Source organism: Chiloscyllium punctatum, chromosome X, assembly GCF_047496795.1.
Source record: "Chiloscyllium punctatum isolate Juve2018m chromosome X, sChiPun1.3, whole genome shotgun sequence".
NCBI lineage: Eukaryota > Metazoa > Chordata > Chondrichthyes > Orectolobiformes > Hemiscylliidae > Chiloscyllium > Chiloscyllium punctatum.
In genome coordinates, this window is record NC_092791.1 from 32531154 (window position 1) to 32556465 (window position 25312).

General features: G+C 40.9%; 1 protein-coding gene across 6 annotated transcripts; it reads right to left on the reverse strand.

Annotated features, from left to right (window-relative positions):
- Positions 1 to 1779: 1779 nt before the first annotated feature.
- rnf41 (ring finger protein 41) lies at positions 1780 to 25254 on the reverse strand. 6 transcript variants are annotated; one of them, XM_072567053.1, is made up of 6 exons: positions 25159 to 25254; positions 14502 to 14623; positions 11758 to 12029; positions 10398 to 10533; positions 8346 to 8449; positions 1780 to 5778 (listed from the first exon to the last, which is right to left on the reverse strand). In XM_072567053.1, exons 2-6 carry the CDS (start codon positions 14589 to 14591, stop codon positions 5424 to 5426), a joined length of 957 nt encoding a protein of 318 aa, XP_072423154.1. In that variant the 5' UTR covers positions 14592 to 14623; positions 25159 to 25254; the 3' UTR covers positions 1780 to 5423. The 6 variants fall into 6 exon arrangements, with proteins under 6 accessions (XP_072423154.1, XP_072423156.1, XP_072423153.1 ...); XM_072567055.1 differs by having other exon boundaries at positions 14502 to 14620; positions 25159 to 25251; XM_072567052.1 differs by having other exon boundaries at positions 25080 to 25229.
- Positions 25255 to 25312: the final 58 nt, after the last annotated feature.

Consider the following 25312-nt stretch of genomic DNA (forward strand, 5'->3'; position numbering starts at 1 on the left):
CCTTGATTTTAGAAACCTGTATAGAAAAGGTCACCCCTCAGCCTCCTACACTCCAGAGAAAAAGAAGAGCCCCAGCCTATTCAGCCTCTCCTTATAGCTCAAACCCTAGAGTCCTAGTTACAGAGATACAGAAGGATATAGGGGATTGTAGAAGGTTGGAGATTGTAGAAGGTTAGAGATTGGTGGCGCGGTGGGGGGGGGGGGGGGGGGGGGGGAAGAAATGGGTCACCACAAAGCAATTCACAAAAGGATGAGAGGGCGTGCAAGCAAGAGAGCGAGAGCAAATATCTGGCATACTTTTTGAAGAATTCTGTGGAACTTTAAAAAACAAATAGGGATTACAACAAATAGTGGTTGTTTAAGCTTTTGATATATTTCTACACACACCTTCAAATTAGTTCAAAACTGGAAGTCTGCTTTTTCACAAATTAGAAGTTAATATTCTAAGGCTACATTAAGTACAAAAGGAGTCTAATTGGGAGACTGTTTAAAAAAGGAACAATACAAACTCCTTATTAGGGAGCACAAAGTGAATTTTCAAATTTCTGTTAAGTATAAATTTAACTTTCATTACCAAAGCCTTATTTTGGGAAATTTCCAAAACTCCAGTAGTCAGGTCTATTTTACAGAAGCACATCAAATACTATTTAAATACAACAGATCCAAGGACAAGAATTTGTATAATCAACCCTTTAAAATGTCATAACATTGCTCAATCTGGAGAAGTTTTCACAACTGAGACCACAGTTTGACACCATCTTGACTCACAGGCAAGGGATAGCCATTGACCAACACATGAACACCACTGGCCTTGGAATGTCAGCTCAGCATGCACAGGTGTGGCAGCAGAGAAGTGAGAAAAAAGAGTAAGAGTCAAAACCTTCAATACTACAACAATGTGGAGGATCAGAAAACAAAAGATTGCTGGAAAAGCTCGGTAGGTCTGGTAGTATCTGCAGAGAAATCAGAATTAACGTTTCGGGTCCAGTGACTAAGGAAGGATCACTGGACCTGAAACATTAATTCTGATTTCTCGCCATAAATGCTGCCAGATCTGCTAAATGGGCCCAGCAAACTCTGTTTGATTCACAACATCCACTTTCAGTTTTTAAGTTGGTGTACAGGATCAGCCACTGGAACTGCAAAGAGTATGCAAACATTTCCCACCACCCAAAAAGTCTTGTGGGCCAAAACTGGACTCAGTACTCCACTTAAAGTCTGACTTAAGCAGGGACTTAAAGTAGTTTTCAAGCGTATTGATTTTGCACTGCAGCATTCCATTTGTTTTATTAAAGTGATTGGACATATATCCAATATCTATTTTGGCTTCCAATTTGCATAGAGATCAGCTATTTTGTTCCATTCCTACATTTCGGTGCAGCTATCACCACATCTACTGACGTTTTGGTTTGGACTGCCCAAGTGGAGGTTTAATTTGGCATTCATCTGTACAATTCTCCACTTTGTATAAACCTCTCTCACATTTTGCAGATGAACACTACAAGAACAATCTGACAAGACAAACAAGCCCATCGGGTATGTAATTAACCGGCCAATGTCACTCTGGTGGGCAAGTACAAACACTTGAAACTGTGTACCAGAATGTAGTGCAGAATGCAACTAGCCCCGTGCTCAGCTGGAACAGAACGTCCTGGCTGAGGTTGTGATCAAAATGGAGGATAAACCATGCTGGAAGCAAGGTGGTGAGACAGGACGATAAAGATTGGCACATGCGCAGACAGCACAAGTTGGGGGAAAAAAAAAGACACAAAGACCAAATACATAGTATGAGTTTTATTTCACAGATAATTTATGAAAAGTGTTTTGTTCATCATTAATACCAAGTGCCACAGCTTTTCAAATACATCACAACTAATCAGCTACAGGAGACAATTCTGGACTGCAAACATTCGCCAATCACAAAATAAAACTTGTGTATTCAGAAGGTCCACCTTAAAAAGACACACACTGAGACAATACATAGCTTTATAAAATTTAAAAAAAAAGTACTGAATTGTTTTCTGGAGCAACATTTAAAAAAAACACTTCATACAGGTTTGCTTGTTTTACTGCAAGATAACAGTTTCTAAAATACTATTTGATTTTCTATGCATATTATCCAATAGACAACAATTCCAATTGGCTGCTGCAGGACGATATTCCAGAGAGGATTAACACAGTGGCCAAATTCTGCTTTTCCATCTATCACATTGGAAGTTACTTTAAAGCTCCAAGAAGCTAGGTAAAAGATGCCCACCCCTCTTCTCCCCCAGTGTAACCAAGAATTTAAATTTCTGCTCTGAGTAGAGGTAGTCAATCTCAGACTGGGCAGCAACCGGGAGAGATTATAGTTGACCTCAGCATCCTCCGGTTATGGAGGGACAAAACAAATCAGGGTACTGCACCTGACTGCTTTAAAAGCAGTGACCATAACTGAAAAATATATTTTTTAAAAAAACACAAAAGATAAGCCTGTCTGGAATGCCCTCAATCAAAAATGTCCCTTGAGAAATGTAGAATGTCAATTTGGGACCAAATGGCCACTAGCTCCTTCTTGAGATATGCAGAGAGAATTTTTTTTTTTTGAAAAAAGACACATTGTTTCCCCACGAGGATATTCTTAGGTAGCTTTGTTTAGTCCCAAAGTCAAGGGTGTAAAGCTGGAAATGGAAATAGCTCCTTTACGATTATACAGAATCCTTGGCACTAAATGAAAGCAGGCTTGTGAACACCATCATCACTACAACAGCTTTCTGCACATAACCAGGCGATTTAAAGAAAAATCCTTTCTGACTGCATTTGGATAGATTTTAGTCAAGGGCACTCAAAGTCACTTCTGTCACACAATTTCAGGAAAGATATACAGATGATTTAAAAAAAAAACAGGACCAGACCAGATACTAGCTACCTTTCTGCCCACGGCCAACCAGCCAAGCTGGAAGTTTCATTTTTCTTAGCAACGTCAAGCCACCTCAAGAGCCAAATGGAAACATCCAAAAAGGGACTGTGTGACACATGTTGCAAATCAATTAGTTTAAAACTTAAAATAAACTTGAGGGGAAGGCCCTTACTGCACCTTTGCACGTTAAATTGCCAGTTGCCTGGGGTAAAAAAAAAGGTCATGATGGATTCCCTGGATGTGCAGAGGGAGTGTCACAGTCATGTCACTTACTGCAAACTTTGGTGCACAAGTTTGTATCTTAAGCCCTCCAAGAGCATTTATGATGCTGGACAAAATATTTGTACTGATTATTAACCAGAAATCAGACATTAAAATAGCTTTTAGCTTGCTGGAAAACTCTCAGAATCCAGGAGGCCCAAGGTTTAGACACGTCAGTGGATTCCATGGAAAAATAAAAAAGGTGACACTTCCTTGGATGGGTGTTATGACATTCCTGAGTCCACTCCCAAGTTGAATAGAAAGAGTATTCCTTCATGTTGTCCAAACACTGAAGGTCCTCTTAACCTCAAAATAAATAATGTAATTGTTATCCTTCTGAAACAAACCTTAAGCAATATACCCTAGATTTGAGCTCAAAAATGATATACATTCAAGACCTATGGACTAGATTTCCCTACAATTTGAAAGGCGTAGGGAACTGCACAAGGGACTGTGATAAAGATTTCCTGGATCTGAGCTCAGCTTTTTTTTTAAAAACTGCCCAGGACTGAATCAACACCATAGACCCAGTTTCTAGCCCTAACAAAAGTTAAACCATGTTGCACACTTGCAAGGGGTTTTTGTAAACTTAAAATTTTGAATGCTGAACAAGAGAATTTACCTCTTTGTGGACAAAATTTTAAAATTCCCAGTCAAACAGCAAGATTTTTATCAAAATAATACGTACAGACATGAGTTCTAGTTAGAATTTATAGATTAACGGCATTTTCCCTCTCTTCATCAAGTTGGGACTTGAAGCACCACATTCTAAACCTGTTGCCAGTGACAAATCGGTCTGATCATTCTTGGCTACTTTTGGTCAAATGTAATAATTTGCAGTCAGTTAAAATGTCCAATATTAGGTACAGGTACTAAAGTACTGATACCTAGTTCAGTCAGTTCCACTGAAACAAAGCCAAGTGAATTAAATGTTTTTTAAAAATATACATGTTATACTTAGGCTTTCTAGGATCCCTTTCATTCATATTTTCTTTTTTGTTTGCAATCCTTTACTTGCTCAGCCTTCATTGTAGTTTTGTGGCCTGCAAACATGCATTCAACATCCAACCACAGGAGAAAGTAGCCGGGTTACTTTTGACATTTACATGAAAAGATTCTCTCTCATACGTACACAGACAGACAGATAGACAGAGTCATATATTCAGGTATCTGTAGACTGTTTCAAAATCAAGATGGCATCCTGGTTACATCACACAATAAAATACTTACAGGATTTTAAAAGCAACATTAGTTACAGGATCAAAAAAGGCCAATCTTTTTGTTGTTTCCCCACTGGAGGCATCTCACTCCAATATTGGCCATTCTTGCACAAAATGCTGTTCAAAGATCATTTGACATCAAGTTTAATAATTCAATTCAAGGCAAATCCAAAAGAAGATAGGATTTAGGTTAAAGTGATTAATATTAGCACAGGTTCAAAGTAAAACAAAAAAAGGTGAATGCAATTGCAATGCCCTGTAGCAGTTGCAAATTCAATTCATCTCAGCCTGACTGGTCACTTAGTAAACCACACTTCAAGTGATTATTCATGTTCCACACATTACCCCACATCTCACTTGGGTTTTGCCAAAAACAACTTTTTTGATCATGCCTGAACATAGACAGTTTTTGTTTGCAGCAAATCAGAGTCATTTTGATTGCTTTAATGGATATTAAGCCATATTGTACATACAGGACTAAAATCGATTTGTTTTAAGTTTGTCTGTGAGCTCTGCTCAAACAGAGCAACCTGAAAAGACTTTTCCTCCAAAATGATCACAGAAACACTTTTGTATTCTACACTCGACCACAGTGTAGCAGCAGCTTCTACAATAGAAATATTGTCCATTACTATTCTGTTTGCAACAAGGCAAAGAAACAAACATGTAAATCAGGTATCAGAGCACAACTCAAACCACTATCGGTAAGGTAAAATAGCGCCACAAATGTTAGTTTTCTCACGTGGCAGCAAGAACTGGAATGGGCATCAGAATTGTACTTCTTGCCTTTAGTCTTTTAATCTTGAAAGAATAAATAAAAAACAATGGTTGTGACAAGTGTTCTGTGAGCTGCAAGCTCATCCTTTACGCCAGTTCTTGAGCTGCATAAAAGCCGTTGGTCAAATGGTCCATAATGCAAACAGATGTGAAGATTCTGTAGAATTCTTTTTCCACTGAAGATATTCTAGTTAGGGCAAGGCCAAGTCTTGCTTTCTTTTCATTATGAACTTCATTCAAACAAAAAGGAACACATCGTGTTTGTTTTAAAAGATTTCCTCCACACCATGAGCAAAGATCATCACCAAACCAGGCTCCATGATCATGTCCTCTCCCATATGTTGGTTTTCACACGCCATCACCACCACTGCCTGCTTCCCTGGTATTCGTTTAGCTACATAGTTCTCGTAGTACCTGCGGTTCATTTGACGAGTCTCTAAAGTGGCCAGGCCCTGAGGCCAGTTCCTCTCATGTGCGTTTTCGATGAGATCATTGACTATGGACATTGGGCACCCGCTGTCTATGAGAGACCGCTTAATGACTGCTTGCAGAACTGCATCAGGGGTGGAGATCATGCCACCCCAGCGGGTTACTCTAGCAGGTTGCAATGAATTGACCCACCTACAATACAGAAGATACCATTCAGGTAATGTGTGCATTTTATTTAACAAAATAAACAAAATCCCTGTCAACTAAGCCCTACAAATTCAGATGAATAGAGCACACAGTTTTTTTTCCTCCTTGCAACTTCACATCCTCATCCAGATAGAGGGGTTGCAATAACAGGTTGCACATGACTGCTTCCGGACCCATCTGGGACTCAGCACAGGGTGGGGAAGGAGGAGACAATATGACCAGCACCCTGTCACAGCTAGGGTATTGCACGGAGACCACATTCTGCCTCAGCTCAGAGGGCTGCACAATAGGATGTTGCCAACACTACAAAAATCTTCATGTTTTCCCTGCATGCAACTTGGTTTACATTTAAAATTTAGATTTTCCTTTTTTATATATAAAAAAAAAACTTTGCAGCCAAAATGGACAGGGAACATTAAAAAGGAGAGAGAAAAAGAAAGCTTTGTTTTCATATGGTGCCTTTCACAACCTCGAAGTCCTGAAGTACTTTATATTCAAATGAGGTACTTTTAAAGAGCTCAGTAGCTATTGTAACATGAAATGCAGCAGCCAATTTGCGCACAGCAAGCTCCCACAAAACAGCAATGCAATAAAGACCAAATACCCCATTTACCTTCTAGTAAAAACTGAAGTGATGTCGGGGTGAATACTGGCTAGAACAGTGGGAAAACGTGCTCTACAACAAAGTGTGCCCATGGGACTGGTTATGTCCACTTAAGGGTGCAGATGGGTTCTCAGTTTAACGTTAAATAGCTCATCCAAAAAGGCAGTATCTTTGATGCATACACTTTATATTCCAGACTGTAGGGCGGTAATCTATTTTCAAATCACTGCAAATAAATGCATGAGTGCTGCCCTGCCCCCACAGCTCTTTCTCCCCACCCTGTTACTGCAGCATGCAAGGTACAGTGGAAACTCTAGAATACATGCACCATTTTAATACTTTTAAGCTTTCTTCTTATTGGTCCCTCTTTATTCCTCTAGACAAGTTCCTAGGATAGGCCATTTTAGTCTTGGTCACCATTATATATTTTTTTTAAATAGTGACACATTAGAAAAACAAATGGTTCCTCCCCACCATCCTCTCAGCCCTCAAGATGACTGAACAAAAAAAAAAGTGTTTAGTCATTTATACAACTATTGCAGTTAGCTCCAGAACTAACTTAATGGACACAGGCATTGTAAAATGGTTGGAAAGGAAGTTTCCAAAAATGATCAGCCGGTCAACATTACAAAGACGGTTAGATCAGAGTGGTGCTGGAAAAGCACAGCAGGTCAGGCAACATCAGAGGAGCAGGAAAATCGACGTTTCAGCCAAAAGCCCTTCATCAGGAATGCCCAAAACAGATTTTCCTGCTCCTCGGATGCTGCCTGACCTGCTGGGCTTTCCCAGCACCACTCTAACCTAGACTCTGATCTCCAGCAGCTGCAGTCCTCACTTTCGCCCATTATAAAGACGGTTGCTAAATTAAGATATTAATGGATTTCAAAGACTTAGGACCTCCCAAAGTGCTTTACAGCCAATGAAATGCTTTTTTTGGAAGTCTGATTACTGTTATAATGTTGAAAACATTGCAGCCTCTTTTGTTTTTGCGCACAGCAAGCTCCTGCGAACAGCACTGTGATAATGCCCAGTTAGTTTGTTCATAAACGGTGCTGGCTGAAGGGATAAACATTGACGCCAGGGAGAATACCTCACTTCAAATACTGCTCTTTTAATACCCACCCAAGAGGGCAAACAGGGTCTTGATTTAACACTTCATCTGAAAGATGGCACTTTCAACAGTGCCACACTCCCTCAGTACTGCACCGGGAGTGTTGACCTAGATTTTATGCTAAAGCCTTGCAAATTGAAAAGAAAATGCATTTATATAGCGCATTTTGTGACCTCAGGGCATCCCAAAGCACTTTACAGCCAATGAGGTATTTTGAAGCACGATTACTGGTGCAATATGGGAAATGCAGCTGCCAATTTGCGCACAAACACGATAATGATCGGATAACCCCTTTTTGGTGTTGTTGACTAAGGGTACTGGGGCAATCTCTCCCTCTCTTCGTCAAAGTAGTACTGTGGGATCTTGTGTGTCCATTTGAGCAGATGGAATGGGGCCTCAGTACTGCACAAGAGTATCATCTTCAATCATATACTACTGAGCCACAGCCAACACCAAAGATGTTACTGGGATATTTAGTGATTGCTTTATACAGGATCATAATTATGCAATGGCAGACGATATTGAAATCGAATTGAAAGAATGGATACAAGTCTAAATAGATCCTGCTTAAGTATCTTAATTTAGCTCAAATACTTCCATTTAAATGCTCTACATTCTGAACTCCTGCAGAAATAGGTCACAGATACAGAACAAGTATATTTAGGAAATTAACTGGAAGACTGTTAGCAGCTTACAAAGCATGGACTGCTTATAATTCTCTAACATCTTAAAGTGGCTGGCTACAGGCAGCCAAGGTCTGGAAAGAAGCCAATGGTTTCCCTACTTAGTCACAGAACGGCACAAGGCAAAAGGACAAGAAACTGAACAGAAACATACTCTAGGATCTCATTGTACTCAATGGTTTCCTCCAAGTTCTGTAGATTTGGGTTTGCACTGCGGATAGCCCTCATGTACGCTTTCAAAAGTTGAATGTCTCGTTTCTGCAAAGTAAGGAAAACACATACACACAGAGTTGATCAATGATCGTCAATAATCTGTCTTTAATCAGATGCTGACGGAGCTGCTGAGTATTGCTAGCTTGCTATTTTAAAGTTTTCTTTAGAGGACATATTTTCACCAAGGAAAATGCCCAAAAACATCAAGATACAGTTTGTCTACGGTCAGGAGCAAGTACGGGTCATTCTGCTATAACATGCGTTTCGTCAAAGTGAATTGGCTGCAATGCAACTGACAAATAAGGGATGTGGCTTCTGAAGTGCAAACTTTTAAAATGTGTGTTGGTTGTAACATGGATTGCATCACCAAAACTAAATACTAATTTTATTGCACAATTTTTATACAACATGGGTTCACACAAGAATGGAACCTTCACATTATAGAAGAACTATTTGTACACAAAATATTCCAAATACACCTACACCTTTGTCAATGCTATGAGACACCTCCCACTTACTTCATCTAACCCACCCCATCAATTTCTCTCTATTCTTATCTCTTTTTTTTGGGTTGCAGATGTCAGCAGACCTCTAGCATTTTGTCCCAAGGGCTTTATTTATCTGCAAAAAAAAAAGTGACTGCCCATCAAATCAATGCCCACGCACTTGTTTAGTCAAGCTACAGTCAGTGATAACAATAGATATCCTTCACTCTCTGAGTGTCAGGGCAAACTATTAAAACTATAGAGCCAAACCTTCCAAGCCTTGATAACTTAGCACGATACAAGGTAGTGCAGTTCTACCCTTCAGAAAGACAATCTTCTTTGCCTGTTTAACAAAGCAGCAGCCCCTAAAGTCTTCAAGATCTCAGACAGTTAACCACATACAGTGCCTACAGGTTATAAAGAGAGCAAATGTGCAAGTGAGGTAGCCAGCGGAGCAAGACAGCACAAGAATGGTGGTTTCTAATAAACAGTTCTCATTGAAAAGTGGAAACATTGCGTATCCATAAGAAAAATGGATAAATGAAAACAGATTGCAAGATCCTTTTCATTTGGAGGAGAGTTACTGAAATTTCACTTGTACTAATGCAATTTAGTTTGTGCGCATTGTCAATCGTTCCCTCACAAACAAGGCACTGCACAAAAGACTCTCACAGGAGCATGCCACATGCTGCAAAGCATACATTGCTTTTAATGCTCCACTCTGCAAACTTTACAACTCCCTCAGTCACAAAGAAACCATATAAAAGAAAAGTCAAGCTGACTATTAACACATTTGAGCAGGTTTCTTTTATAATTCCCAATGACTCTTCCTTAGAGGGAGCTTGCTCTGATTTGCTCGAGAGTCAGATTGTGCCCCAAGTGGTTTTGCTCTACAGCTTTAACACTGCACTTCATATCAATGGCCTCACACAAATGTCACAGTGCAGTGTAAATGCAACTTCGACTCCTCAAAGCCAGAACTCACCTCTGTGTGATTAAGTGCAGGAAGGAGTTATGAGCCCCACAGAGCTAAAGGCTAACACTTGACCATTTTAACTCTGACATACCCAAGTACATGTCCTTCACCAAACAACCCAAATACCTCACAGCACGTTTTGGAATGATTGGGTTTAACAAAACATTTTCAAAAAAAAATTGTTTCAACATACAATATAAGTGAGTAAGTACAGCTGTTCCTGCTAAAAAAAAAGAGCATTTAATACCCATCACTACCAACTCTGAAATAGACTTAAACCATTTATCATGAGACATTTGGTGAGTTTTAGCCAATACGAACAATGCCCATTTTAGAGGCAGACCTTTTAAGTGGTGAGGTCTACTCTTTCTAAAAAAAAATTACTTTTTGCTTCTCCAGGAGCACAGTAGAAGGGCATTGAAATGGTCAATGAAAATGATATTAGCTAGTCCACATGGAAAGTCAGAACCTTGACAGCACCCAGGTTAATGTTTCAGTAGTATTGCTAGGCCATGTGCCAGCAAGTACCCACCTGCTCTGCCAGCTGATGTTTATGCTCTGCTGAAGCCTTCTCCAGTTCTGCAATCTTCCCCTGTTGCTGAAGTACCACTGTGCGAAGGTGTTTGGTACAGTTGTGGTTTGGTAGTTCATCTTTGGGCATTTCTAATCTGAAAAAGGGAAGACGACCAAGGTAAAATAACAGAACAGCAGAACCAAATTACTATAGTTTCCCTAAAAACAAATCTTGTTCATTTTAATCAGCTAAGCAAAAACAAATATGACAGTTAAAATATCTCAATCTTTTGAGGATGCTTCCAAGAATCCTCCTTTTCACTCTGGAAATGACTAGGCACCACGCTGCTGAATGAAGGGTGCATGAGGACAGCACAGGTTCACTCAATTCACAGATTCGCTTCTCCTTGAATGGCCAGCTTGTCACTGACAGACACTCTCACTAGCCAGCACGGGTATGATCAGCACATCACTTTTGGAGAAGGGCAAATAAAAAGGAGGGCAGGAAATGGGTAGGTCTTCCATGACAACAGACTCTAAATGGATTACAACATTAAGAAGACATCCAGAAGTCAGTTTATATTCACCATATCCCGGAGGCTTTTACTTTCTCTTTATCTTAATTGTGCCTCCTGTACCATGAATCATTCTGAAGCCAAAAGGGCCAAATTAGGGCAGAGAAATTGATCCTTCATGGCTGGGTGGGTTGTGAATGGGAGAAGAGGCAATGTTTTCTGCTTCCAACTACAATGAAATGATCCTTGGGAGGAAAGAATAAGCAGAGCTGGACATCAAACAGCTTCAGGATAGGACATGGTTATGATGCTGGTCGATAATCATTGTCTTCCAGGCTCAATGAAGAGTAGCCATTTAGATTAGATTAGATTAGATTCCCTACAATGTGGAAACAGGCCCTTCGGCCCAACCAGTCCACACTGAAGAGTAACCCACCCAGACCCATTCCCCTCTGACTAAAGCACCTAACACTATGAGCAATTTAAGAACAGTATCAAAAAGGTGTACAGCCACCCAAAAGAGCTAACACTAGAAGACTAACAAAAGCAAAGTCAAATCACAAAAGAAAAGATAAACAACTTTTCTTAACTCCCCGACAGCTGGTTTACCAGCACCCTATCCAGGTGACTGTTCATCATACACAAGCCAGATTATCAAAATTTCTAAGCCCTCCCTCAAACAGCCTTTTACCAAGATGACTGGTAGCAGCTCACCACTGGGTTTGGGGAAGGCAGATAAACTCAACACAAACCAGCAATTGGAGCTGGCCCTTTCCTTTGGCTCAGTAAGAACTAGGTTCTACATTTGTTCACCTAAAATACAGGTGCATGTACAGTTCTGAAAGCTCATTGTAAGAAACTCACCCACATCCCTGCTCACAGGTCACGGGTCGCTTCGGATTGTGCTCGCAATCATTGAGGTGAGAGGTCAACTGATCAAGCCGCACCACAGCTGTGCAGCCATAGCTGGCATTGTCGCAGGTGATCTGCAGTTTGGACAGCATGTTCCGCATGATGCGGGGAACAGGTCGAAGGTGGGCTAGAGTAACAACACTGCGATCCACCGGGCAGGTCTGCTGCTGGGAGAACCACTGGGTGATGCAGGCATTACAGAAAGCATGCTCACAGTGTGGTGCCTAGGAGAGAACAGAGGAGACAGCAAATGAACGAGAGACAGACAGACAGAGAACAAATAAAGAAAACTGCACTAGTCATCTGGGAATCCAATTTGTGGTGACCCCATTTAAGCACGCTCAGGCTCTATTCAATAAAATCAGATCTGCTTCCACAAGCATGCATGGCTATAAATCAACATGATGTGATCAAGAAATGCATAGATCACCAAGATCAGATTGTACAAACGAAGCTGGATACATTGCCACCTACACAATTTTTCCCTCAAGTATGGAGATGAACACTGGCCAGAGGTGAAGTTCCTTTAATCAAATTCAAGGTTAAAAAGCATTCTGCGGCATTGTCAAGGAGCCAATTTTTATGATGCAGTCAGTATCAAAGTACCATTTTGAGCTCATCAGTTTCTCCCGTAATCTTTTTAAAAGGTGCCCCATCAAATCCATCACACATCGTTTCATTAGGATTAAATTCATAAACTAGCGGAAAATCTGTAATATACTCATTGAAAATTACATTTTACAGGACTATGTAGTGGGGTTGTGGGGGGGGGGGGGGGGGAAATCACAGGAGATGACTAAGAACTTTAGAGAGGAGGTCCACCACTTTCATCTTCATGCAGTTTTCAGACCAGCATTTATCCAGTTGCGATGATAGAATTAACCCTCTCTCAACTAGCTTAAAAACTTACCTATGCCTCTTAAAACACAAACTCTTTGCCTCCCCTTCTTAGTTCAAATCCGTATCCCAAGACAAGAGATGCAAACCACAAAACAGGTTCTCACGTGGGAACATAATAAAACTTCCTCATTGCACACAAAGGCTTGTTTTCCACATTTCCCCTTCACTCAGTCTGTCACACAGCTAGGTCCAACATGTTTACACAAATTTTGTGCTCACAACTGTACTTGGAACTAGTGCTCTTTTCATAAGAGGCCGGTTTTAGAAATTTAGCATTTTAAAGTTCTTTATTCCTATCTGGTTGCCATTCTCGGAATCAAAATAACATGGTTTTTAATCTGTCACTGCACTAGAAATTCCTGCCGTTAATTCTTCTTTCTCCTCTCTGATGCCAGTGCATGCGATTCAAGGAGTGTCAACACATTAAAAAACCATTACAAACTGCCAAAGATCCAAACGAGCTTGTTGCATGCAACAAAAATCAAATCAAATCAAACGTAGTGCCAATTCACACAGTGGGACAAGATACAGGAGCTTATTCTGAAACACTGCCTTCAGTCAAAGTCCATTATGTATTGCTCCTCTCTGCTGATGCAATACTAGCTCCCTCCCCCAACTAATTTAAGTATATAAATCACCCAGTTAGCCAATAGGAGATGCACACTTACCACACTCCCTTAAAATCACTGGAAAGCAGGGTAGGAAATAAGCAGATGAGAGAGATTGCTTTCTTACAAATAAACAAAGTTGGATTGAAATCATACAATTCATAACACAAGGAATAGCAGGAGTAGGCAACCAGGCTCAAGGGAGTACCAGCAAGCAATTTCATTGCACAGCCAATCCCAGCTCTAGTCTCACAGAACAAAGATGCACTTCCAGGAGGTGAAGATGGGGAGGGAGAGCAGGAACTCTGATCTATTTCCCCCTTTCTACCTAAGGAGCAGAGACAAAATGGAGGATCTCTGCTATTGCCCAAGAACAGGGAGGTTGTTGGTCCGCATGGCTCATTTACCCAATGAATAAGCAACTCAACGAGTCTTATGCCTGGAATGCATCATGGCTGTCACTATTCAGTGAGCATTTGTATGTACAATGTCCTCCAGAACTGTTTTGGTTGCCAGAGAGAAGCTGTCCTATCTACAGTCCAGTTCTGTCTATGTGCTTAAAAAGTTAAACTCTCTTTTCTCTCCTCAGATGCTGACCAAACTAAATGTGCATTTTGAGCAACAGCAATTTCTCCCTTTCCCTCAGGTTTCTTGCATGTTAAAGTCTTGGAACTGGACAGCCACTTGATTCTCAGAATCATGACTGCCGTTTAAAACTCAAAAGACTTTATCTGGCTCTGCAATGCATGAAGCATTCTGTTAATCTCTTGACCTTGCAGCTTTCTGGTGCAGTACAGCTGCAGTCATTCCAACACTGCATTAACAGATCACTCACCCAAGGAGGTCTGATGGACAGGACTTCTTGTTCTCAGCCCAAACTCCCATCAAGACCTTTTGCCCTGAACCCAATGTCAAACTCACGAAGAAATACAAGAAGCATTCAGATAACATGGTGAGGTGAGCCAGCATGATCCAAATATAGTGATTCAGACAGCGCTCCTCGAAAAACCTAGTGTTATTTTCTCCCTTTAAAACAAAGGCACTTGCACAATGAGGCACAGTTGTGAGCACCCCCGCCCGCTCCAAGAGTTGCAAGTTAAGATACTTTGGAGCTTTGAACACCAAGACCATTTGGGATCCCTCTGCACAACCGACTCCACCACCCTAAATTAACATTAGCTTACTCACTTGTACAGGTTCTTCCAAAACCCAACTACAAATCGGGCAAATCAAATCTTCATCCACCTCGCCCTGAAACCGATTGACGTCGTACCCCATGGCTCATACTGCAACAGCCTCAGGAGTTTCTGCTAAAAAGAAAATGGTGGATTTATTTGCAATAAGTAATATTGCCTGGGATAAAACAGGTTGATCAGTAAAGACAAAATGATATGCATTAAATGTGCAAAAATCTCAACTGTAAACATACAATGAAGTACATCAAAAGCTTTACACTTGGTGTTTGTTTCCCACTTGGGCAGTTGAAGTTACTTCAAAATAAAAAGAATCAGAAGTCACAAATGACTAACTGGATCAGGTACAGTAACCTCAAACAGATCTTCAAACAGTGCATCCATCTTAAAATCTTGTACAACACACCAGCTGCATAAACACGTAACTTTTCTACTCCCACCAAAAGACTCTGATTTCCCTTGCCACACCCCTCCCTCCATCTACAGAAGCCCAGTTAAGGTTTCCGACACTTCACTGCATAGATTAAAACTGCATTAGGAGTTCCTTACCATTTTAGACAACTTTTTTTGGAAAACACAACGTTTACAGACAAGGCTCTTTTCAAAACATTAACTTGCAGTCCTGTAAAAACTCCCGGACGCAATACTGATCTCTCCAGCCAAACAACAGAACACTGAGGATAAATGGGAGCAGAATGCAGCTTTAAAGTAGTACAGCAGTGAGCCGCACAATGGTGCACATCCGTTATTTTAATGGCATCAGATATCCTGGATTGGAAGCAAGCCAACATGTAGAGATGAATTTGGGCAAAGTAAACATTTTCCCAATTCTTCCCGGCTGTGCTGCAATAACACAAAGTCTTGTTTCTCCAACTGCCTTCCACAAGGAAAAGCTTCAGTCTGTTTTGAGTGAAACAATAGGAGAGGTTCACAACAACTACAGAATAAAAAAAAGAATGCCATCATCTTCCCTTGGGTTATAAAAGGAAAACGGTGCTAAAAAACATTCACCATGCGTCATCTCCTCTCAAGTTGTACTTGGAAACTCTATTAGAAGAGCCAGAGCATTTTCAGTGTCAACAGCCTCTCTATCTTGTTAGCTTTTTAAAAATTGATACACAATCTGTTTTTCTTTCTTTTGGGGGGTGGGGTGGGGGGTTGGGGGTTGGGAGAGGCATACATTAAAAAAAAAGAGAACAGCTATCATTATTAGTTACTTGATAAGATAATGAGTCTTCCCCAATGTCAATCAGGAAAAGGTATCACCTTGTCAAAAAGTCATTCAGCCCATTAAATCCATGCTAGTTCTCTGCAGAGCAGTCCAGTCAGCCCTGCTCCCTTGCTCTAGCCCTGTGGTGAAGTTTACTTCCTGCTAGTACTTATCCGATTCATTTGTCTGTACCGGTCATAATCCTCAACACTTCAATCAGGACACCAGTCAATCTGCTTCACTCCAGACAGAACCAGCCCAGCTTCTCTGACTTAACCTTATTGCTAAAGTCCCTCATCACTGGAACTGTACTGGCAAGTCTCCTGAGCACCCTCACATGGGCTTTCCCATCCAGAAACCTTGTTTCATGGGGATTTCATGTTGCAGGTTACTTCAACTAAAGGAAGTGAGAACTACCTTTCAATTTTAGCTTTTTTGACAGCACCTTCCAAACCAGCTACCTCTACTATCTAGAGGGACAAGGGCAGCAGACACATGGGAATAACACCAGTTGCAAGGTCCCCTCCAAATCACCCTGACTAGGAACTATAAAAATCGGCCCTTCCTTCCTTAACTGTTGCCTAGTCGAATTTCTGGACTTCTTCCTGCCAATAGCATTGTGGAACTGCAGCAGCTCATCACCATCTTCAAGGCCAATTCGGGTTTGGCAATAAATGCTGGCCCTTCCAGTAAGACTCATGTGCAGAAAGTAGATTTTTATCAATATTAAGATTGAAATAGCTTTCCTGAGCCAAGGTAAAAGCATCTAACTTTGGGTGAGAACATAGTCAAGTACAACTGAATTCAGCTGGGGAGAGGTGGTTGAGCAAGCTCCCTTCTCTGAAATATAAATGACCTTCAGGAATTAAACAACCCCCTTATACATTCCCCATCTGATGTATAGATGACTCCAGCTTCTTTCAATGATTCTCAAATGTCTTCCCACAGTGGCCTAGCAAGCAGCTCAGCTGTGTCAGTAACCAAGCGAGAAAAAAGTTAAGTATGTGACATGCAATGAATGCAGCTTGGTGAACGTCACTCCCATTCAGATACGCAGTTCACTTATTTGGCCTCAAATCTCCTGCATCCTGAACTTGACCGGGTCTCAATTTAACATCTCACCTTCAATAATGCAGCAGCAGGGGTGGAAGATTCCATGCTTAAATCAATACATTACTTGTACACTCTTCACAATGCACCACACAGAAACAAAGACCAGTCCAGAGTGATTTAGTCAACAGCATCTTAAAGCAGGAAGACACTGAACATGAATATATTCATAAGAAGCACTGTTTACTTTGACACCACGCATGAATAAAAAAAAAACTTTCCTGCATCCATCCAATTCCTGAACACTACTTGACATCAGGGGTTACCAATCTGGCTCAGAGAAAAAGGATCAGTTTCACAGAATAGGCACATTTAAAGGTGAATCAAAGGGATCATGCTGGGGTAAGAAGTCGGGGGGGGGGGTAAATTTTCAAAACTAGCAGCACAGCTCACCAGCTGGGCAGAAAGGTGGCAAATGGAGTTCAATGTAGCTAAGTGTGAGGTGATTCACTTTGGTAAGAGTAATAAAAAGATGGGGTACTGGGCTAATGGTCGGATACTTGGTAGTGTGGAAGAGCAGAGGGATCTTGGTGTCCATGTACACAGATCTCTGAAAGTTGCCACCCAGGTAAATAGTGCAGTAAAGAAGGCATATGGCGTACTGGCTTTTATTGGTAGAGGAATTGAGTTCCGGAGTCCTGAGGTCATGCTGCAGTTGTATAAGACTCTGGTGCGGCCGCATCTGGAATATTGTGTGCAGTTTTGGTCGCCATACTATAGGAAGGATGTGGAGGCACTGGAACGGGTGCAGAGGAGGTTTACCAGGATGTTGCCTGGTATGGTAGGAAGATCCTATGAGTAAAGGCTGAGGCACTTGGGGTTGTTTTCATTGGAGAAAAGAAGGTTTAGGGGTGACTTGATAGAGGTGTACAAGATGATTAGAGGGTTAGATAGGGTTGACAGTGAGAACCTTTTTCCACGTATGGAGTCAGCTATTACAAGGGGGCATAGCTTTAAATTAAGGGGGGGTAGATATAGGACTGATGTTAGGGGTAGGTTCTTCACTCAGCGAGTCGTAAGTTCATGGAATGGCCTGCCAGTAGCAGTAGTGGACTCTCCCTCTTTATGGGTATTTAAGCGGGCATTGGATAGGTATATGGAGGATAGTGGGTTAGTGTAGGTTAGGTGGGCTTGGATCGGCGCAACATCGAGGGCCGAAGGGACTGTACTGCGCTGTATTCTTCTATGTTCTATGTTCATCCCATCATCAGATTTTCTGACATAGCTATCCAGTTCCACTCCCAGCTCCCCTTCTCTCCTCCCCCTCGCTGCTCTCTCAATTCTCTGATTACTGACCCACCTGCCACAAGAAATAGTTTCTCTCTCTTGCACCCTCTCCCCCACCAACCTCCTCCTCTACTGAAATCCTGCATAAAATTTTGGACACCTCTATTTTAACATTTCCCAGCTAAAAGGAGAACAGTTTCCCAGTCTTGCCATTTCCCTCCCCGCCCATCCCATCCAGCCCAGTCTGAGTGCTAACTGGAACAGGGAGAACAGACACAAGTGACAGCCTCAAAGCACCAGACCACACACATGACCAATATTTAGCATTAATAGAAACTGACAAAATACAGCTTAGTAACTAGCAGAAAATTAAACAGCTTTCTCAGGACCTTGGTGACACAGTAAAAGGCAATCACTATGTCCATTCCACAAAACGAAAAAGGAAACAACATTTCAGACTGAAAGATATAAACAGCTTACGTGATTCACAAGTGGAAAATAAGAGACTAAATAAGCTCCAGCCGGCACACAGCACCCTCAAGAGACTGTCCACTCCCGTACAATTACAGATTTGTCACCCTCAGCCCAAAGCATTCTATCCTCTTCCCACAAGTTAAAGGATGCTAATCCCACATGCTGCAATTAAGAGCTATGGATCTTGTACATATTGAGAGAGAAAAACCATCATAAAAAAGGGCCAAATGCATCCAGTTATTCTTTGGAAACTGTATAAGTTCATATTACTTTTAGACTGCCTAAAGTGCTGTATTCTACACAACAAAGATATTATGCAATGCTTCCAGAACCAGCTCAGCTGCATCCTTGCCAAGATTACCAACATTCTTCTGAAAGTGCAGTTTCTATTTTTACAAGTGGGAGTCCATTCCTACAGCAAGCTACATTCAGGCTATAGGACACACAACAGTGGTCACTTCAAACAGGAAGGCCGAGTAAGGTGACGTGAGAGCTGCTTGGCTTAGGACAAAAGAGAAAGGAGTGAAGAAACTAACACTCAGTTGAACAGCAAACCTCACAGCATCAGAAAGCACAATACTCCAGTCTCCCTTACAGGACAGTCCTGTTAAATCAGCGATGGATTTTTAATGTTACATACAAGCTGCCATTTCTCCACATTAATGGTAATGTTCGTGTCTCAAGCAATTTTTTGAATTGACACCTTTAGAACATTAATCTCCACCCCCCCCCCCCTCCCCCTTTACTTACTCGCACACAAGGATCCCACTTCTGTTCTTCCAGGATTTGCTTCCTCCTGAATCCAAAGTCAAAACCTTTGTCCTCCCTTCACCCTCCTGAAAATCATCTTGATCAAGGAAACTCTGCTTGTCGGACTTCTACAATCTTAAGACTTCTATCTTTGTTAGCTCATAAATCAAGATTTCTTTGTTAAAACTATTTGTCACATTTTTGTAAATGATGTCAAGTGAATCTGCATCACATTCTCTTGGAAGCTTCAATATCCTCTCTATAGTGGACAATGCTGCACTGTTAAAATGCAAATAGGTACATAATCTCTTATTTTTCCCCCCTTGATTCTATAATCAATGATAAAAACTAAAATTCTAACAGCAGTGATCCAATTAATTTCCAAAGAAGAATTACAGATTTTTCTTCAACTAAATACATCACTCATACTGAATTCCATCTGCCAGCCCATCACTTCACTTATCAATTTTCTTGGAATTTGTGTGGATAGTATACCTCCTTGTTTGGGCATAATCTGTAAATTCTGATACCACTCCCTCAAGACTTATGTCCAAATCTTGACAGACAGTGAACAGGAGCAAACGGAACCCCGAGGGACACCACCACCTGCTTTCAACCACACCAAAGAATTCCTGCTCTCTTATCTCTTGCAAAAACAAACAAAAACATCCAGTTTGCTGTTCTCAAACTTCCATACATCTTCAGCTTCTCTAGTAATCCTGCATGTGAAATCCTGTTAAAAAGGCTTGCTATAAAGGGCCCGCCATCTACCCACCTCACTTCACACCCTTGACTATCCGATCATATCTGCTACCTCCTCAAAGTGGGTTCCACAATGTTTCTCAAGCAGATGCATCCACACACTTCACTTCCAACAACCCAAACTGAATTTCCCCTCTCCAACCCAAACAGGAATGTGCCATAGCCCAGCATCCCAACCACTGGACCAACATGATCAAGGTGAATCATTTCCTCATAATCATGTTGATAACAAATTAGAGTCAGGGATGATTACATGCAAAAGCATGGGTGAAATATTGTATAGTACTTCCAGATAATGTATTATTTCACAAAGTCTGATATCACTGGCACATTAAGGGTGATGCAGTGTTGCAGGTAAAAGGACAGTTAGCTGAGGGAGAACGAGGTTGCTATGATTCTTCCTCACTATAAAAGTTTGTACCACCCTCTCAACCTTACCATCTATACCAGCCACTATCTCTATTGTCCCAAACACAGAAAGCAAGCTCTGACTAATTTAGTTTATCTCTTGCCACTCTCACCCATATGCTACTCAAGTCTGCTCTGGAAAATAACAAAAAAAAAAATGATGGCAATTCTGGATTTGGGCAATGCTTTCACTGCAGTTTGACAAAAACAAAGTCAGATTTGCATCTACATTTGCTGTCCTCATTGCCAATAAAACACAACCACTTTCCACCATGGTCCTTTCCCCAGTATAGTCCCTATCTCCATATTCAAAAGATTAATGGGATGTTGAAATGCACACATGCGTCCAAACTTTGTTGCCCACTGGTTCTGATGAAAATTAATCTTTAAATAAATGAAAATGGACTGCTATATGTTGCCAGAATTTAGTTTTTATTTCCCATTTTTATACTGTTTTAAAAAAAAACAAACAAAAGAACTCCAGAATTATCAAGAGATACAGGACCACTGGAGCACCAGTCCCAAATTATTGTTTCTTTTTTTTAAATGGGGTGGGGGTGGGGGGTGCAATATATAACAACGAAAAATCAGACAAATGGAAAGCAACCAAACATGTTTCAGGGAACAGAGATGAGAAAAAGAAAGAAGAGCACAAGATACAATTAGTGAAAGACACACTTGTCAAACAATGAGGCTGCACAACAAGCTGGAGTCTTAGAATGGAGAACTAGAAGGGGGGGGGGGGGGGGCGCTCAGAAGATGGATGTGCAGAACCTGGGGGAAAAAAAAAGGATAGAAAGGGGTACATTCGTGGATCACAATCAGTTGTCAGTTGCTTACTTTCAAATTTTCTCTCACACTACATCAATGTTTGCAACATCAGCAAAACAATTTCCTCTTGTGGTTCATTGTCAAAGCTAGTAATAATTTAGTTATTTATTCTCCAAAGGAACATTATTTGGATGATGTCAATTGGTTTGTGCGCCAGGAAAGCTTTACTACACTAACCAATCAGGAATGGTGCCATGCTGGATGAAGGAGGATAGCACAAGCATGTTAGTACAATGCTTACTCTTTCCTCTTAATAGAAATAGTAATTTGCCAGTAACTAGTATTTAAAAATAAACACCATAGTGGCTGCTTGGTCTCTAAACAGAATCAACAAGATTTCTGTATTTAAAATTAAATGCCAAGCTTCTAGACAGGGAATAGTTCACACACAGGTAAGGTTAATCAAATCCTTAACAAGGAGAACCCTGGAACTGAGAAGTTATAACCATCAGGAAAGACAGGTCAGGCTGAGGCTCTTTTCTCTAGAAACAAAGATAGGGGCCAGATCGAGACCTTTAAAATTACGTAGAGAAGATGCTTCCACCTGTGGGGAAACAAAACAAGAGGACCATCCATCTGAAACAGTCAGAGAATTCAGGAGAAATCTTTTGCCATTGGAGTGATGAGCATATGGAACTTGCTCTCACATGGGATAGGTGTTGAGGATAATACCAAAGAAATATTTAATGATGGGAGCTGGACAAGGATGAGGGAGAAAGGAATAGAAAGATATGGTGATGGAGGGAGAGGAATTCCAATGGAACAGGCCTCTGTGCATCATACACACCACAGATGAATGGTCTATTTCTGTGCTAAGTAGTCAATTGTTCTTTTCCTAAAATAAAAAAAACTGGCTCAGAAGCAGAGATTTTTTTGAAAAAATAAAAACAAATTAACTTATTTCAATCTGTTTGGATATATTATGACACACATTCATAGCCATTACATTCTGGGGTGAGACTTGAACCTGGACTTTCCCGTACAGAGGTAGGGACACAAATACCGAACCACACGACTCGTTTTCCACAATCTCTTTACATTTACATTAGCAAATTGCTTCCAGTTAACCACTCCCAGATTCAACACATTTATATTGCAGTCTGCAACAGCTAAATCCACTTTCCATAGTAACTGGACATTTGTCGAGGCCAGCATTAACAAAGTGAAACTGTGACCTCTAATGAACATTCTGACAAGAGGAAACTGGCACCTCCTCTCCTGCCTACACAAAACCTCACATGCAAACACTGGTTCCAATGGTACAAATGTTTTGTTTCCTAGAGTCCAGCCATGCTATCAGCATTACATCCTGAATGTAAACAGGCTTTTGATTAATTAGTGTTCAGAGATGGGAATTTCCTGGAGCTTGAGTCCTGAGTGAGAGACTGAGCTGAAGGGAGCAGGAAAAGTGATGATGAACAGGGAATGACAGTAGGAGTAGCCTCTGTGATGGAGAGCACCTGAGTTTTATACTCAAGTGAGGGTCAAACCAAAAGGGACTGTCTCAGCGCAATAGTAGGGAAAGGGGGGGGGGGCAGTGCCCAAGAGGCCCAGAATGGCAGCTGCGAACTTCCCAACATCATCATCATCATCCAAGACTTGACAGCCCAAAGTCAGTGAACGACGAGGTAACAATGGAACTGGGCATCTTCATATATACACAGACGTTGAACTCAGGACTGCAAATTATATCACAAAAAAGGGAAATCACAGAGTTGAACAAGATTCCAAAGGATAAATTCTCAAGGGAGTGGGGAGGCAATGCTGTGAAACTGGAAGAAATGTCACTGCTGGGAAAGTACTAATTCCACTAGAACAGACAGGAATGGAACAATGCAAGGACAGTTCCAAGGAGCTGGGCAACATTTAGTACTGCACAAGTTAATTATATCAAGCATTGTTGAAAAGTCAAAAGATAAGGCATAATGGTCACAAAAGGATAAAATGTGATTTTGACAAGACTCAATTAGTGCTCCAGGAAGGGAAAAAGCCAGACTGAATACGCTCCGAGCTACAAGAGAGGTAAGAGTTGGTGATAAGTTTGAGGTGCTTGAACAGGAAAGCAATATTGAAATGAAAGCAAAGTACAACAGATACTGGATATCAGAAATAAAAACTAGTGAAGAACCTCAGCAGATCTGTACAAAGAGAAACAGAGTTAATGTCAAATTCAGTACGACTCTCCTTTAGAATCAGAACATTAACTGTTTCTTTCTCAACAGAAGCTGCCAAACCTGCTGACTTCGTCCAGCATTCTGTTTTTCTAAAAGCAATGTTGGAGGTAGGACAGCAGTCAGAAGACAGATTACTGAGCTTAGCCTTTTTTTGACAGCAAGATGTTGTTGAAGATGGTAGACTTGATGAGGGGAGGAACAGGATCTAAGGTTGAAGGAGCTAGTGAAAGTATCGGGAAGCATACGTTAGGAGCAGAAAAGAAAATGAAGGAGCATGAAAATACCCCATAGTCTTGTAGCTGTATCAACAGGTCAAATAGAACCAAGCTCCACTAAAATATGTGGAAACAAGATAAATGTCAAATTCTTATGGATTATATTTTTCCTTCACAAAGCACTCAAATACAGGACAGCAACTGTATAATAATCATCTAGATCATTCTTCATATGCATATGCTGAGATATTTATTCCATCTCATGAACACATTTAGTCACCTGTTCACACATAGTCACAGTATGAGTCAGTTTCTTCCAAAAATACATGGTCATCTGCCAAGAACAAATACAGCACTAACCAATTGACTGTTTTTGTAAAGCTACAGAATGCCAATGAGGTCAGAACAGTCATACTACAAATACTCAAAAATAAAACTGGAGTCAATGATGATTAGACAGAGGTCTCACACAATGTTATTATGGCATCAATCATAATGTTAGAATATTAAAACCAGAATATTAAAACAAGCCACTAGAAATGAAGTGAGATGCCATTATAAATCAATAATAACAAGGGGGTCTTACAGCATAGTGGTAGAATCTCTAGAGGGTACAGGTTCAATTCTCACTTGTGCAGGAGGTAGATCATAATATGCCTGAACTGGTTGATTAAAAATAACTTCCACAATAAAGATATACAGTTTAAAATAAATGAATTAAAAATTGTTGGAATATATGGCAGACAACTATCCTCTAACCCACCATTACCACACCTATTTGCTTGTTACATGCTAATTTTTGAATCACATCATAATAGTGAGTTTCTCCCCTTTTAATAGAGGATTAACCAAAGCTGTGTAGATACAATTTAACGATAATACCTCAAAAGCATCTTATCCTATCTCACCAACATTCTCTCCCGAAGAAAACTTATTATAATGATAAATATTAAAATTCTTCCAGAACTACGAGGTTTGATTAAACTCTTTGCCCATAAATCACCTTCTGTTGGTGATATTAATCTCAAGGAGCTCCTGAACGGAGACAAAGATCGCTGAGCATTTACAGTATTTAACTAACCACCAGATTGACAGATACATGTACATAGCAACAGAGAAATGCTGAAATTTTAAACATTCGAGAAAAAGACAGATGCAAAGATAGCTGAACTATCAGGAGACAAAACCAGAGAAAACCCCATTTTATTCAGGAACGTTTGGTGAGATCCACAAATCTGAGGTCCACACCGATCCTGAAATTCAGTCTAAACCGTAACATGACACTTTATTTTCAGGCTCCGTTCCAGTTCATTACTAGGCCCGATATCAGACCGCGGTCTCTCCTGCCGCCCACAGCACCCTGGCCCTGTCCATTCACAGCATCCTTCTCGCGTCCACACGGTTGAACTTACTAGCGATCTGTCAGTAGGTGAAAAGTCACAAACCCCAGTCGTATGAATAATTCGTTATTTTATTTGAAGATTTCCTTACATCGTATATCACAACCTTTCAACGTCATCCTCCACTCTAGCTTTTAAACAGGGAAAGCCTCCGAAGCAGCGCCTCCGATGATCGACACATAGGCTGATCAATCCTGACACAGGGATTCAGGCTGCTGTTCCAATGGACCAATGGAAATGCAGAA

Coding starts and splice junctions, on each gene's coding strand:
- rnf41 (XM_072567053.1), bottom strand. CDS start 14,591: ATGGGGTACGACGTCAATCGGTTTCAGGGCGAGGTGGATGAAGATTTG. Junction 10,534..11,757: donor ACCTGTGAGCAGGGATGTGG/GTGAGTTTCTTA, acceptor TCCCTTTTTCAG/ATTAGAAATGCCCAAAGATG. Junction 5,779..8,345: donor GAGTACAATGAGATCCTAGA/GTATGTTTCTGT, acceptor TCTGTATTGTAG/GTGGGTCAATTCATTGCAAC.